This window comes from Mastacembelus armatus, chromosome 3 (assembly GCF_900324485.2).
Source record: "Mastacembelus armatus chromosome 3, fMasArm1.2, whole genome shotgun sequence".
Taxonomy (NCBI): Eukaryota; Metazoa; Chordata; class Actinopteri; order Synbranchiformes; family Mastacembelidae; genus Mastacembelus; species Mastacembelus armatus.
The window spans coordinates 9,647,592-9,662,341 of NC_046635.1; the positions used below are offsets into that span (position 1 = coordinate 9,647,592).

General features: G+C 41.5%; 1 protein-coding gene across 9 annotated transcripts in view; it reads left to right on the forward strand.

Annotated features, from left to right (window-relative positions):
• The window catches only part of sox6 (SRY-box transcription factor 6), a 133,126-nt gene that overhangs the window by 88,165 nt on the left and 30,211 nt on the right, over positions 1 to 14,750 (forward strand). For 7 of the 9 annotated variants that reach the window (XM_026320084.1, XM_026320090.1, XM_026320083.1 and 4 more), the window contains 2 exons: positions 5,929 to 6,052; positions 9,752 to 9,831. In XM_026320084.1, the coding sequence (XP_026175869.1) occupies positions 5,929 to 6,052; positions 9,752 to 9,831 (204 nt within the window). The remainder of the gene's footprint in view (positions 1 to 5,928; positions 6,053 to 9,751; positions 9,832 to 14,750) is intronic. The other 2 variants (XM_026320087.1, XM_026320092.1) reach the window with 1 other exon arrangement.

Here is a 14,750-nt window from a genome sequence, read left to right on the forward strand (position 1 = left end):
TCTTTTTTGTACTAATTCAAAGTTTAAATGCTGTTTGTTACTCTTCCTGTACAAATTTTAATACTGAAACTACTTTAAAGTGGAGCAGTGTGCAGAAATCCTATAAATGCCAGGCAGTGTATTTAAGCAAACAGTAGTCTGCAGTTTTATTCAGAATACCAAGGAATTCAGGAGGAGCAATGAGACGGAGGAGGGATGAAGTGGAGGGATTTGGGTTGGGGTGTGTTAGGCTGGTCAGAGCACTGGACTAGCCTGCTTTCAAGCTCCTGTCTTGCCATCTCAATATAGACATATTGGAATGGCTGTTTTCCAAGACGGCTTGTTTTACTGTTGTAAGGAACTAGTGGAACAAGAAGTCATTTATTGGTTATTCCCTCTGGATGGCCTGACCTCACTCAAGTGTCTGGATTTGCAGCACTTTATCCTGAACAGCACTCACACACAGGCGTGACTGATGTGCAGCACTACATCCAAATCTGAGCAAACAGTAGCCCTACAGTACTCCAACAATTCACAGATTTTAGGACTTTTTTTCAGGCTACTGCATGTACAATATTGATCTTCAGCTTAAATGTCTGGCTTTGGCAGGAAGGGTGCTGCACGACAACAAATGCAGGAAGCAAGTAAGGAGAAAAGGTCAGAGACTTGACCAAGACAGGGGCCCTTTGTTGGTGACCTGAACCTCTCCAGTGCATTTTCCCTCCCCGTTCATGCTTATTTCCAGAGCTGACAAGCAAGAATAATGTGCTTCAGTCTAGTGGGTGGTAATACGAAGACCTTCGCTCAAAGGCAGAAGTCTGGAGCATCAAAGTCTGGTTCAAATCTATTGATCTATTTGTCTGATTACCATCAGCTACAGACACATCCAAACACCATCACATCTCTGTTCGATCAATGTGTGCTCCTGCCAATGCGTCTGTTCAGTTTTACAGTGTTCATATAATCAGCTGATAAGTGACCTGCAGTATAGGAGTAATATGTGCCTAAAGAGCTGTTGATTGTTTCATTGGGGAAAATTCCTAAAGCAACATAGAGTAAATCAGTGCCTCCACTGAGTGATTTTCCTCCTGGTTAGTCTCCAGTAGTGTACACCCAGTGGGCTGTGTACACAGTGGAGGGTGTTAAACATATCCTGCTGCCTAGTGTCAGTTTTACAGTGTGTGCTGCTGTTGGGATGTAGCCAGACTTGCCAGCTTCCTCAAGATCACTTTCCTTTTAAAAGGATCACAAAAGGTGATTTTTACTCGCAGGCGTAAGGTGTGCAGCTCAGAGGGGGCGAAGGGGGGAACGAAGTGTGAACTATCAGTTCTTACAGAAACAGCTGGAGTCTATCCTGCATGAGTGAAAAATGTGAAAAAGAAGAGTAGCGAGAGCTGCGGATCTGACAGCTACTAGAGTGTGGAAGTAATTTTATTAAAATGAGATGTCAGTGAAATATGAGTCTTCTTTTAAATGATTACTGGTGATTGTGATCTTTCCCTAGCAGGAAGGGTGCCTATTAAAATCTAAACGATTGAACAGAATTAAGAATATCATCATCATGTGCTCCTCAGCAAATCTTTGGTTGCTTGTGGCCATATTGTTTTCAGTATTTTCATAAAACATTTGAAGTGGTTTTACTTTTTACAAGTCTCCTCAAGGCAAATGAATGCAGATTATATCCAAGGTAAGCATCTGTGTGAGAGGTGTGTTCAAAGATGTCAAGTAGCAATTAATCAGGACTTTAGACCGAGGATCTCCTTGGTCCTTTCAAGCTAATAACCCTGAAACACTGTCAATAATGAAGTAGACATTTGTCTTTTTTTTCCCTGTGTTTTGATTTTTACATGAATAATACTGACTGATTATAGCAGCAAAAGCAAAAACTCTTCATAGAGCACTGTGGTCCATAGTAAACAAACGAGTGTGGATCAGTGGTTTGGAGGAAAAACCAGCAGGGGGGTTATTTAGGCCTCCTGGGTGCTTTGTAGAGGATATAACAGACAGTGAGGAACATGGGTGTTGACAGGGGCCCAAGTTAGTGCCGTAATGTGCTGTACATCTCCATTTGCACTCAGTGTTTTAGAGCTGCTTTCTCGTGTGCTGTAGGTGAATGGTTAAACATCTAGATAAACACCACTCACTTTTTTCCATCGGTACAAATATTAATAGCAATGCAGAGCTTCATACACGTTTACTCATTTTACAGTGTAGAATGTTTTTTAACCTTTGTTAAAGATAAAAATAGATATTAATCTAAAAATGTTCCATGTGGATCATATAGGAATAATAATAAAAGTACATCACTGATGGGTTAAATGCAGTATTGGGACAAAATGTGCATCTCTGTGTTTATGTGTAAATGGCAGTTGTTGTAAGTGCTAGGTGAAATAAAGGGAGCTCTTTCGAGTCAAGTCTTTGTGTATTTACACATTAGAGATACAAATTTCTCCAGGCTATCTGATGTGACATCTGCAGTTGAGCCCCAGTAAAGAGCTGTGTGAACCACTGTCAACTTAGCTGTGCTAGTGATTTCTTCTTTAATAACATTAATTTATACTATTTAAATCTGCGTCGAAATGATTGAAGGAATGAATGAAGAATGAACAACTTGTTTCTCAGTACAGCACACTGACTCAAAACGAAGTGTGTTAATTTGGCATAAGGAAATTCACCTAATCATTCAATTAAAACAGGGCAAACATATAACTGAAATAAATTTTCCAAAGATAACATCCTGCAATTTTTCTTATTAAAAAAGCAAAGCATTAAATACACCTAATTATCTCTTCCATAATGTGGCATCTATATGTTAGTCGCAGAGGAAATGCAATTGGGTTCTATTTATCAAATACCAACATCTCCTTGAAAGTGAAACAGATTGCATGCTGGCCTGCTACAGACTTCATCAGGTCATCTGAATTGATGATACATGTTGCAAGGCAGTTGAGTTCCCCCAGAAACCTCTGTTGGAGCGTGGGCTGGCAGAGGCAGGGGCCTTAGCCAAGTCTGCCTGACTGATCACTACAGATGCTCCTCTTCAAGTATTCCGAGTCAGATCCTTAGTGCTGGGTCTTGAGGGACAAACAATAGCACCTGTTCCTCATAAGATAGCCCGTTCATGTATCTTTAATGAAGCCTCTGGGCAGATGGTGTGAAATGACATTATCCAGTACTTAGCCGTGCTAAGACAAAAGAAGAGCAGTGCCAGCACAACAATGCCGCCGTATTTATGAGTAGAAGAGAGAACGCTACCCAGGTGCCCCTCTCACATCTGCTCCACTTCATTCTCAGACTCCTCAAGATCATCTTGGCAAAGGAAGTATCCTGGGCATTCAGCCCAAACATAGATGAACTTGAGGGTAACTCTTAAAGGGGGAGGGGGACTTGGTTTCTAGTGACGGAGGGAGAATGGAAGCCACTTTTTTCTGTCTCCATTTTTCAAAAAATACAGTTTTATTTTTCTTCTATTAAATTATAACAGGCTTTTTTTTTTTTTAAAAAAGAAAGTGTTCAAGAAAATGTTATAATCCACTCAGCCGGTATGCCAGCTGTAAACTGACAGCTCAACTAACCTCCACTATTTGTTGCCACCTTGAAGCTCCTCAAAATTTGATTTGCCTTTCCCTGACATTAGTTGCCGTAAATTAAACTTTAATGTGTGGAGCTCATTACTGCAAATCACAGCCATTCTAACTCAATGCCTTTATTTCCCCTTCAACGCACATTTACACTCTGTCTTCCCTCGATGAATCTTGTATATTCTGCTCCATATTTTAAAATAATAATAGTAATAAAAGCTGATATCCCAGATGAAATTATATCATTTACATTTAGTGTTGCTGGAGAAAGTATTTGATGTCTTTTGCTGATGTCTCTCAGTAGACATACAGTGCATATTCTGTATACGTCTCTTCTGCTGTTCAGTTATTTTAATAACACATTTAAAAAAAAAATTAAAAGCAAATACATTATGAAATTGTGTCAATGAAAAACTAGTTCAGTGCTTTTTCATTGTTCTTGTGCTTCCTTGTTCTCATGGTTGTGGCTAAGTGTGCTTTACTGGTAGGATTTGAAAAAGAATAATGGATAATCATAATCATGTTTATCACCATAAAAGTATCTTTAGTATTAGACACTATACACTACACACTATACACAGTACGTTAAAGCAATGTTTGCAGGCCAGAGAGAAAATGTACATGAAAGCAGCGAGTGTTTTACACACTTTGAAAAACTGATTTCAAATTCAAGAGTCATCACTTCTGTTTTGCTAAAATATTTCTAATTAAAAAAAAACAATACATCCTGTCACTTTTAATTTACTGTTGATGTATGTTAGTTCATGAAAATGTATGATCTAACATGCAACACACTTGTAACACACTTGGAAGCACGTGGACTTGAGGGAGCCCTTTTCTGCCCCGTGACTGCCGCACATTCAGCAACAGACTCCATCTGGTTTTACAGTCCAAACACACAGACAGAGAAACACTGTGTTCCCCAGTGTCCCCCCGCCTGTCACTGGCCCTACCTCATGTTGTGACATTAATTATTGTGTTTTTCCATATGTTCCATACATGCAAGGCCAAGATCTATCTTTCATCCATTCAGCCTGGAAACTTGGAAGACAAATCCCTATAAAGCAATGTTTTATTTAAGGTCATTTGTCGCAGTCTCCTTGGCCATTTATATTTCTTCAGCAACAGCACATTTTACAGAATTACATACTTTTCTATTCTTCTATATTGCACTTTCTGCACTTGCACTTTTGTAAAAGCTCAGCAGACATAAAATTCTATTTATTTAGTTTTCAGTCTAGCTCTGCACCTCTGGACAGATCAATAAAGCAGTTTTAAGTAGGTTTAGTGTGCTAGCTGTGTGAGAAACTAGGTGCGACTACTATGGTAAAGGGTCTACAGGGGAAGCAGCACAGGCTGAAAATGTGGAGATCATAGCAGACCTCAGCCAGAACATAGAGGAAAAAGTCGTTGCTCAGAGCAGGTTGATTTCATGCCCCAATGCAGCGGCAGTAATTGCACCCAGACCTGTTTTATTGCGAGTTGATTTTAAGGAGGGATGAATGGAGAAACATTCTGTAAAGTGTTTATTTTGGGGGATGACCTTTATTAACCCATTTTCCAGGCAGGTTCCCCTGAGGTTGCCTGGCTCAGTGCTAGATTAACCCTCGCAGGCCCATAGTAGCTGGGCTGCTCCCCATCATAGACTTTCAGGAAGCAGAGAATGACAGTAAGATTGAACCTTGCAACTTGTGTGCAAAACCCCCACAGACCACTTTTGAGACATAAGCTAGTCACCCACCCTTGACACACACATGCAGTGAGTTTGTTGATATTCCCAGCAGGCAAGTCAGCAACAGGCTAGATGGTGAAGGTTAATATGTGATGGAACAGACAGTCAGAGAATGACATTAAAAATGAAATACTGCAAGATTATGTGAGTTAGTTGAGTAAACTTCCCTTGAGGTTGAGTGTGTGCATTCATGCATGTACGTGCTGATCAATTCTGTCTCTGCACCTGTGTAATACATTTAACAGTCTTTTTGCTGACATGTCATATCTACTGCAACAGCCAGGCTGTTGGTGAATGCTTCTTTCAGCACATACAGTATTTCTCTACGGAAGTCGTATAAAACGGCCAAGGTTCTATGCTCTCTGTCCTGCATGTCCTTTCCTCCAACTGATGCTGGAACAATGTGTCTATGTGGGGCCTTTGATGTACCGAAGTGAAATTGTGGTTTGGATTAAGAGCAGGCGTAGCTCAGCCAGTTATTGTGTGAGCACACGAGGACCATCATTGCCGCAAAGCCCCCTGTCAGCACGTGTTAGGAAGAGCTGTGATCTGGACTCCCCCTGAGTGGGCTCTGTGTTTCTGTGTACCATGCCGATGCTAAGGCCTCTCTCTGATCTCTGCTCCCTATCTGTTCAGCAGGTCCAGGGTCACATGCCTCCGCTCATGATCCCCATTTTTCCACACGACCAACGAACCCTGGCAGCAGCAGCCGCCGCCCAGCAAGGCTTTCTCTTCCCTCCAGGAATGTCTTATAAACCAGGTATGTTTGTTCCTTCAACTTCTTTGTAGAGTCCCTCCACCTTTTTGTCTCTGCCTGCTGAGCCCTTTCAAAATGATGATTTTTAGCCTTAAAGTTGTTACACCTGCATAACAAATATGTAGAAGCAAACAATGCTTGAATCACATTTGACTGACATGCTTTGCCCCGTTTGAACCTGGACTTGACACAGAGGTCTGGGAATGTTTTAGACCATGTGGAACAATAGATATGGGTAGAGAAGCACAGGAATGTAAACATATCTTCAATATGAAAGTATCTTTCAGGACCGTGCTTTTTTTTTTTTTTTTTTTTTTCAAGTATCCACTGTTAAGAGATCCAATAACACACGAGATGAACACTGGATGAAAAGTTAGCAACTCAGAGCCATAGGTCGATAGGTTTTACATAATGTAATGAACAGGTTGTCCTGTGCATATAACTGTTTTCATTGCTTGTAACAGCATGTCCCTCTTTTTGCTTTGTCTTTCATATTGAGCAAAAGACAAGCTCCACAGGCTTTAAAATAACAACAAAAAAAACTCCTTTTGAAAATTGTTGCGACATGTTCAGTGATACTCGGCCAAAGCACAAACCTCATACACTCATATCCTTGTAAAAATTAAAGATGTGCCACCACATTCTACTGTACTTATAATAAATATAAAAAATATTCATGGACTAATTGCTCCTTGCATCTCAGCCTGTTTGGTCCCAGGGCAAACAAACTTTTAGAAGTGCAAGTGATGTAATAAAATTAAACAAAATTTGTACTTTTTTTTAAAGCATTATTACTATTTTCCCCTCGCCCACATGCAAATAGGAGACAGTGCAGTGTTGATGAAAACTTCACTGTCAATGAGAAAAGGATGTATGAGTAAGTTAAAAAAAGGAAAGTATGTTTGTCTGTGGTAAAACAGTGCCAGAAAAAGGAAGAGGGCTGAAAACGGAAAAAGGAAACACTGGGCAGTCAGCAGGTTCACAGCAGAACATTAAAAGGTGTGGCAGTGCAGTTAATGAATTAACTATAAAACCACAGGATGAAAAAGAAAGTCAGCTATTTTGGAACTATGGAGCCATGACAGCTTAAACAAAGTGCCTGAGGGGGAGTCTTTTACCAGTGTGCTTTCTGCAATACGTTTGACATGGAAAATGTTTTAGTTCAAATAAAAGGAGCTATTATGGAATCATGGTCAGGGGTCGTCATGGGTATAGTTCCTGCATAATTCATGAGTTCATGAAGAAATAGCAAAGGAGGTCTAAAATGACTCTTATAGTCAGGAGAGGTATTTTCAAAACCTCTATTATTTCTCCTTGTCCAACACAATATACCGAGAGAGTACAATGTTATCACCACCACCTGCAGGGTATACAGGATGCTGCCGTGTCCTTTCTCCATGAAGCAAGTGACCAAACATTCACTTCCAAGACTAAGGCATACTAATCTGATGTTATCATTATGAGACAGCTCCCAGGGACCACTGCTTATGACCCCCAGCCCTGTGGTGCTCACATGGCAACAGAGTCATTCTGGCACCGTGGTGGTAAGTCATCACCCCATCCACCGACTGTGCTCAATGGCCTGGTGTAGCATGGTAGACAAGCACAGCCATAGAAACACCAGCTCATCTTTTAAACAAATAGATACAATTCAGACTTCCCTGTTCGCACTGTTTACACAGGCACGGCAGCATTAGGTCTGATGTACTTCTAATGGATTTGCAGAATGACCCAGTAGTCTTTGGGTTCCTCTGCCAGTCTTTTTCAAAGACATCCTGCTGACAGTTGACAGTTTTCTTATACTATTTTATTTGAAATTATATAAGCCTACCACATTTTACAGTAGTTGTCACATTCTTTGACATTGTAGTTTTTCTTATTTAAGTCGTTCACATTGAACAACATTATCTTCTCAGGTTTCCTCTAGCTTGAATAAATTTAATTAAGTTGGGTAATTGAATGTTTCTCTTAGCATCAACAGATATACTTGAGAATGACATCAAAATACAAATGATATACCTGTATATTTACTTTCTTTCGAACCTTTCATAATTCAGTGTAATTTAAAAGTCAGTGAAAAGAGGAGATCATGTTTTCAGCTATGTACTTCATTCATCACCAACTGATCTGGTTTAAGAAAAGTCTCAGCTATCTGTCAACCTCAGCAGATCTATGACTTACATGTCATGGTATCGCATCAGCGGGGGAAATACAGCCTGTTGTGACCATGGTTTCATGTGCACTACTCCCCCACACTTAGAAATTGGGGTCTGGGCTCCGGGCATGGGACCAAGTTTAAAAAAACTTTTTTTAAAGTAAATCCCCTTAATCAGTGATTCTAAATTGGCACAGTGCCCACTCTGCTGGAGTCTGGTGTCTTGATTCAGACCCAAGACCCAGACCTTGGAGCCAAAGAACCCCCAGCATTGGTGGCGTGCTCACTTACCACATGACCCTCCTCAGGTTTCACATGACATCTAAAGACATCCAGTCGTTTATTATTCCCAAATCCTACGTCACCAACAGCACAAGTGATAGAGACAGAGAAAGCGATACCAAAAAGAGGAGGTGTAGAAATAACCCCAGCAGACCCATGCACACCCAACCCAGCACTATTTGAAACCACTTCTGCTGTGTGATTTTATTTGCTACTAAATGGGGATTGAATTTCCATGGCCTGTATCACATTGTGCTGTGTTGTACAAGATTGCAAAGTGAGGCGAGCAGGCGAGGGCAAAGTGAAAGAGAAGGTATATATATTTACCTTGTCCATGGCCTAATGGCTCCATATGTTTGTGAGGAGAAGTGACAGGCAGAAGTGGGGTCTGAGCGAAGGCCAACTACCCCTCCCCACTCTCCCTGTGCACCCCTCCTCTCCTCCTCCAGACACATGCTTCAAACCAACCTCACCTCTATGAATGCTGTACTGCCCTGTTTCACTGGGGCTGTTCTGTCCCTCTCCAACACAGTAGTGTAAGTGTGTAAGAGCTTCGGCACCCCCATGGATATTGCAGCCATTTTTATATTCCTGTCTGACAAACGTGCTGATGGCAGGCCTACAGTACTGACTAGTAATGAATAGTGCTGCTATTTGGAGACCAATTCTTCATTGCTCGAGATAAGAATGTATGTTTTTTCTTAGCCTTATTATTGTGACTGCACACTTGTTCTAACCAGTTCGCATACAAGTGCTTTCACTTCGCTGCCAAGTCTATCACTCAGAAACAAACAATGTAGTGTTGAACAATAGCCAGACAAGTCTACAGCTATAGGAACTGCATGAAAGAACACGCAAGAGTCCTTTTACATAATTGCTAATTGAATACCAGAGGAGATTTTTACCATTTATTGTGAACACACATGCACACACACACACGCACACATTAAAATAACTTCTGACTTGTTAAACCATGTAGCAGTTATTGTTGTCATGGTATTTTCCAGGAGGAGTAATGTGCAGGTGGAGAAAGGAGGGAATGGTGTAGAATGTTCCTAAGTAATCCCACTCCAGTCAAACCAGCTTAGCCTTTTGTTAATGCAGATGTTTGGGCTTGAAGCCGAAGGCTCGTTGCAATGTGGCACATTGCTGTGGCAAAGTAGCGGAGGGCCCAGGATCCATGTTGGCACTTGCCTGGTCGCTGTGGGCCGGCTCATTGTCTGAACCTGTATGCATTGTTGTCTCTCTCGCTCCCTCTCTGACAGGTGATAACTACCCGGTGCAGTTCATTCCATCTACAATGGCAGCTGCAGCAGCGTCAGGACTCAGCCCCCTCCAGCTTCAGGTATGTACAGAACTATGACAAAGAATGCTAGGGACGCCCGCCAAGCCCAGGGCAGACTAAGCAGCTGTACGCTAAGTAATGAGCTGCATACAAAATAATCCTGGAGGCCCCCAGCTCACACATGCTTATCACCTTACATATGTAATTTATCCTGTTTTATAGAGGATTTATCCACACTAGCTCTGTTACACAGAGGAGTTAAGAAGATAAAAGTTGTTAGAGAGAATGAGAATCACTTTTGCTGCCTTAATCATGTGCCAGTGAATTAATCAGAAAACAACTGACATGTATGTATTTAAAGCTAACTCATGGTAGGCAACAAAATGAGTGTGAGTAGGGATTCAGAGTCACAGACAATGTTGGGATACGCTCCAAGCCCTGCAGGCTCATCCAGGATTTTTCTCACAGCATTTTAAAAGGCTGAACCCAGGTCATAGCTTAACCTGAGGCCATAATGTTTATTCTAGATAATTATCCAAAGTCTATTCTTACTACCATTACCACAGCCCTCGCAGCTTGTTCATGATCTTTGTTCCTAAACTAGTGATAATGATTCCCTAAAATTTTTACCAACTTTAACAAATGGACAATAAATACAGTCACACTATTGACTGTTGCTTCTCTCGTCACCCATTTGCCTTGTAGTTCTTAATAATTGTAAATCTTAAGTCAGCTTAAAACCACAAATCTGGGTTACCATTTGGAAAACAAAAAGACAGAAATAACATGCCTAACATATTATTAAGTTGCCACTGCTCCTTCATCCACAACATCAAAAAGTTATTCAAAGTGGCAACATGTGATGCGCAACAACAGAAAGACGTATGACAAGATTAAAAAAGGCAGAGGGTTAAGCTCTTTGCACACTGATATGTGTGGCATTTGTCCTGCAGTGGCTACCACTGTCAGTATTAACGAGTCTTGGCATGTTCTCACAATGCATACACCTGGCTCTGAAGAGACATGCGTCATAAGGCAGACAAGAGAGTTTTCAAAAGCATTTAAGGTGTAAAATGAGTCTGCTCATGTTTAAAGACGCGTGTTCGTGAGAGTAAAGGATGGAGCCTGCGTAAATGAATATGTTTCTGGAGTGTATGCTGTATGTGTCACTCAGATTCTGTATCATAGCGAAGTCCGTTGGAAAGGAGTGGCAATTCAGAAAGGCATGCTAAGTCTATTTCTAGTGGTGTATGAGGTCAGATGAGACAGTCATATATCTAAAGGTTGGGGTGAGGAGGGTCTAGAGTCATTAATTCTGATTATGTATCTAACCCTGGGAATGGGCAAAAACAGTGCCTCCAAGACCATGACTTGGCTGACCTTTACAGAACACAGTAAACAAAAAGAGGTGCATTTTCCATTAATTGAAGTCTGTCAGCCTGTCACATATTCTGCCTGCTGGCTGCTATTTACCCTGCATAGACACTCCCCTTAAAACAGCAAGGCAAGTCAAACATGCCCTTTTCTACATAGATGGGATCAACAAACCATGTGACTGCCACCACTTCCTCTACAAAGCACTGGGAGCCTACTATGATTAAAAACATCATATCAATCCAGACATGGAATTAAGTTGGAGTGGTCTTTTCCATTTTAGAGCAATAATAGCAACAGAAATGTCTTTTTTCTTCAAAATTAAGCTGTTGGAAAGTATACTTCAATATGTGTGTTTGAGATAGAGAGCTCATGTACATAGAATAAGAAAAATCACAACACAGTAAGTGAAAAATGCATCGATTTTAGTTGAAACTTTAAAAAATTTTAAAAATACATATTTATTTAAGATAATGTAAGTTTTTGCGTTATTTTACTTTTTTACTTCATATTTACTTGTATGCATCATCAAACACAATATTCCACTAACCCTTCAAACTGTCCTGAAATCTAAAGTCTATTCATTATCTTCTTCACACACACATACACTCACTCACACAAACAGACACACAAAACCCTACACATATATGGCTGGCCCACCAATTAAAATATCTCTTCTTGTCAGCTGCGTGGCAAGGTATAATTTTCACCAATTTACTCAGTTTAGATTGTGCAATATATGAACCTTAAAAAATTATCTTATTGGAAGAATTAATTCCCACAATGCTGCAGAGGTAATGTGATCAGCCATCCAGTCAGAGAGGCTAGCCGCTCCGTCAGTCTTAATGTTGGCTGCACAGCCTCTTCACAATCTTCTCTGTCATAACAGTCTGGGATCCTCCCCCCATTCCCTGCCCTTTCTCTCTAAGAGAAGAAAACCGAACAAGGTAACAAAGGCTTAGGGCTGATGGATGTAAATGAATCTTCCAGGATGCGTTTGAGTGTTGGAGACTGTAATTTGCTTGTCAATACAAGGTGGTAGCATCACTCCGGTGGCTGGCAGTCTGCAAGTGGCTGTCACCAGGCATTGCTGTACCACAGGGCAATTTCAGTCAATGTTTTCCTGACAGATTGGCTCTCGTCCTCAACTCACAGGAGAGGAGGCGGGTAAACTATCCCAGCGCGACATGCCCCTCTTCATTAGTGCCCACACAGTGCTGGGATGAGCCCAGGACCAGCAGGAAACAATGGCCCCATCCCTGCCTGTCCTTCGCTGATTACAACTGACACCTCTCACCTAACAGAGGAAATTGTGCTTAGATTGTACTCCAATCTGTCCGGACACCAACTATATTCAATTGAGTGAGGAGACAAGAGGTGAATTTCCCTAATTCCACAAAAGAATTTTCTGTTTGGGATAGCACCTAATTTGCTGTTTGTACACTTTACCGTGTATCAGCTGCCAAGCGAAAAACAATTTAGGTAAGGCCAACAGCAGCTTAATATATATCACTTGTCCTTTATACAGAACCAGTAAACACAAGATGGACCTTTGAGAAAGTCCTGTTTTTCATCATTAGAAGCAGACTTTGAGATTTAAGCCATTTCAGAGAATGCATTATTGGATAAAACAAACACTGGGGTTCTCTGTATGTAGCATCACTGACAGGACTAAAGAAAAAGAAATCCTCTACTTTCACACACTCAAAGCACCATTTTCTATATCTTGCTGTCTCTGCCTCACTGCCATGCCTTTCCAGTTTCCCATCCACATCTTATACCTTTTCTAAGTTTGTCTATTTCCATCTGTATATTAGCCTTGCATTATTTTTCTGGAACTACCCAGGCCCATCACATCCTCATGCATTACAGCTTTAGTTAAAACTTCACCTTGCAATTACCATGTGTGCCATTTGCTTTGGAATCTTTCTAGGCCCATGATAAACGTGAGCCCAGCCTCAGCTCATGATCCCACTGTAAAGATGAAAAGCCGCCTACTTGCTCAGTGACAACCCAGTCAAGATCTCAAAGAGATACATCTGAAGTAGGACTTAGTGGTTTAAAATGACTGGAATGATAAGAAAGAGTCTTATAGAGTTAGTGACAAACAGGAAGAAAGTAGGAGAGCAGCAAACCATGCATTATTTTTTGTTTGGATGTAAATGCCTGTGTAGTACAGCTGTGAAGAAATGCCGTCCATCGTTAACAAGTAAAGCACTTTTGACTTTGAAAGAGGGAGAGAGGAGGAGGGGAGAGAAGGGAGAACAGACATACTGAAGAGAGCAGCTGTTTCTCTGTTTATGAGCAGAGGATCTTGGTCTTTGAAGGTAACCCAGAGCAGTGCAGCAATGCTAGCAGTGTGTGGAAGGCTGGTTAATAGGATGGCTAGGTGAGCAGCTGGATAGAGGCAGTGGTGAACAGAGGGACAGATGGACAGATAGAGTGGATAATGCAGTGAGCAGCACTGAATGAGAGGGTTGGCTCTGGGGCCCCTGAGCCTCGGTACACACACACACACACACACACACACACACACACACACACGCACACACGCACGCACACACACACACACACACACACACACACACACACACACACACACGCACACACAAGATGGGCTTTGTTTGAGTGTGTGTACATGCCAGAAAGAGAAACTGATAGAGAAGGAGTTAACGTATATATGAATACAGTATCTGTAAGCTAGAGAAAACGAGAAATGCAAGAGGAGGCAGGAGGGGTTTTTGTGCAGAGCAGGTTGGGTGCCAGCAGATGAGACAGATGTTGGGCCATACTGGAAAGCATCGGCACAGTGCACCAGGACGCCTTCCTCCATTCCTGACATCTGGGCCTATCCTGGGTCAGCTTGCCTGGTCGCCCTGGGCAATGAGCCTGTACAAGCCTTGTGGCAAACAGGGCTGGCGCTGTGCTGCCTTTTAAATGGTGTGGTGCACTGAAGCACATTTAATGCCCTCATATCCAGCCCAGTGCTCAGCGCCCAGGCCAAGCAAAGGTGAATGAGACACTGACAGACAGACAAACTCACACACAAAGAGATATGTAATTAAGAGAAAGAAATAGGACAAATATCTGCCACTATATTTCCCAGCACATATTATGACTGTGAAAAACAAAATGCCGATTTGTTTTTCTACAGTGGCCCAGTGGTTGCAGAAGGGAAAAACTATAGATGGAAGTGAGAATTAACACTTTTCTCATAATAGATTGTGCTGTGTACTGATACATAGTATCAGCTTTGCAATTTTATAACAGAGGCTGCCTGACTTAATTGCATATACTTCTGAGATGTCTAACATCAACAGTGTGTGTAATCTCAATTTAATGTCACAGGCAGAAAAGTGAACCTCCCCGTTCAACCTCTGTTGCCTCCAGAGGGCTTGTTTTTAATTACCAGAGGCTAACAGGCTGACCTTGGGCATGCTGCACTCACTTTGAATCCATGCTTGCTGAGATCTGTTCTGCTCTACTGGGATACAGGGAATGAAAGGGTCAGAAGAAAGACCTTAGATGCTATATGGCTCCTAATTTATATATGTTACTTCTATCTTACAAATAGTACAGTTGTTTATTGGCCATACATGTGGAGA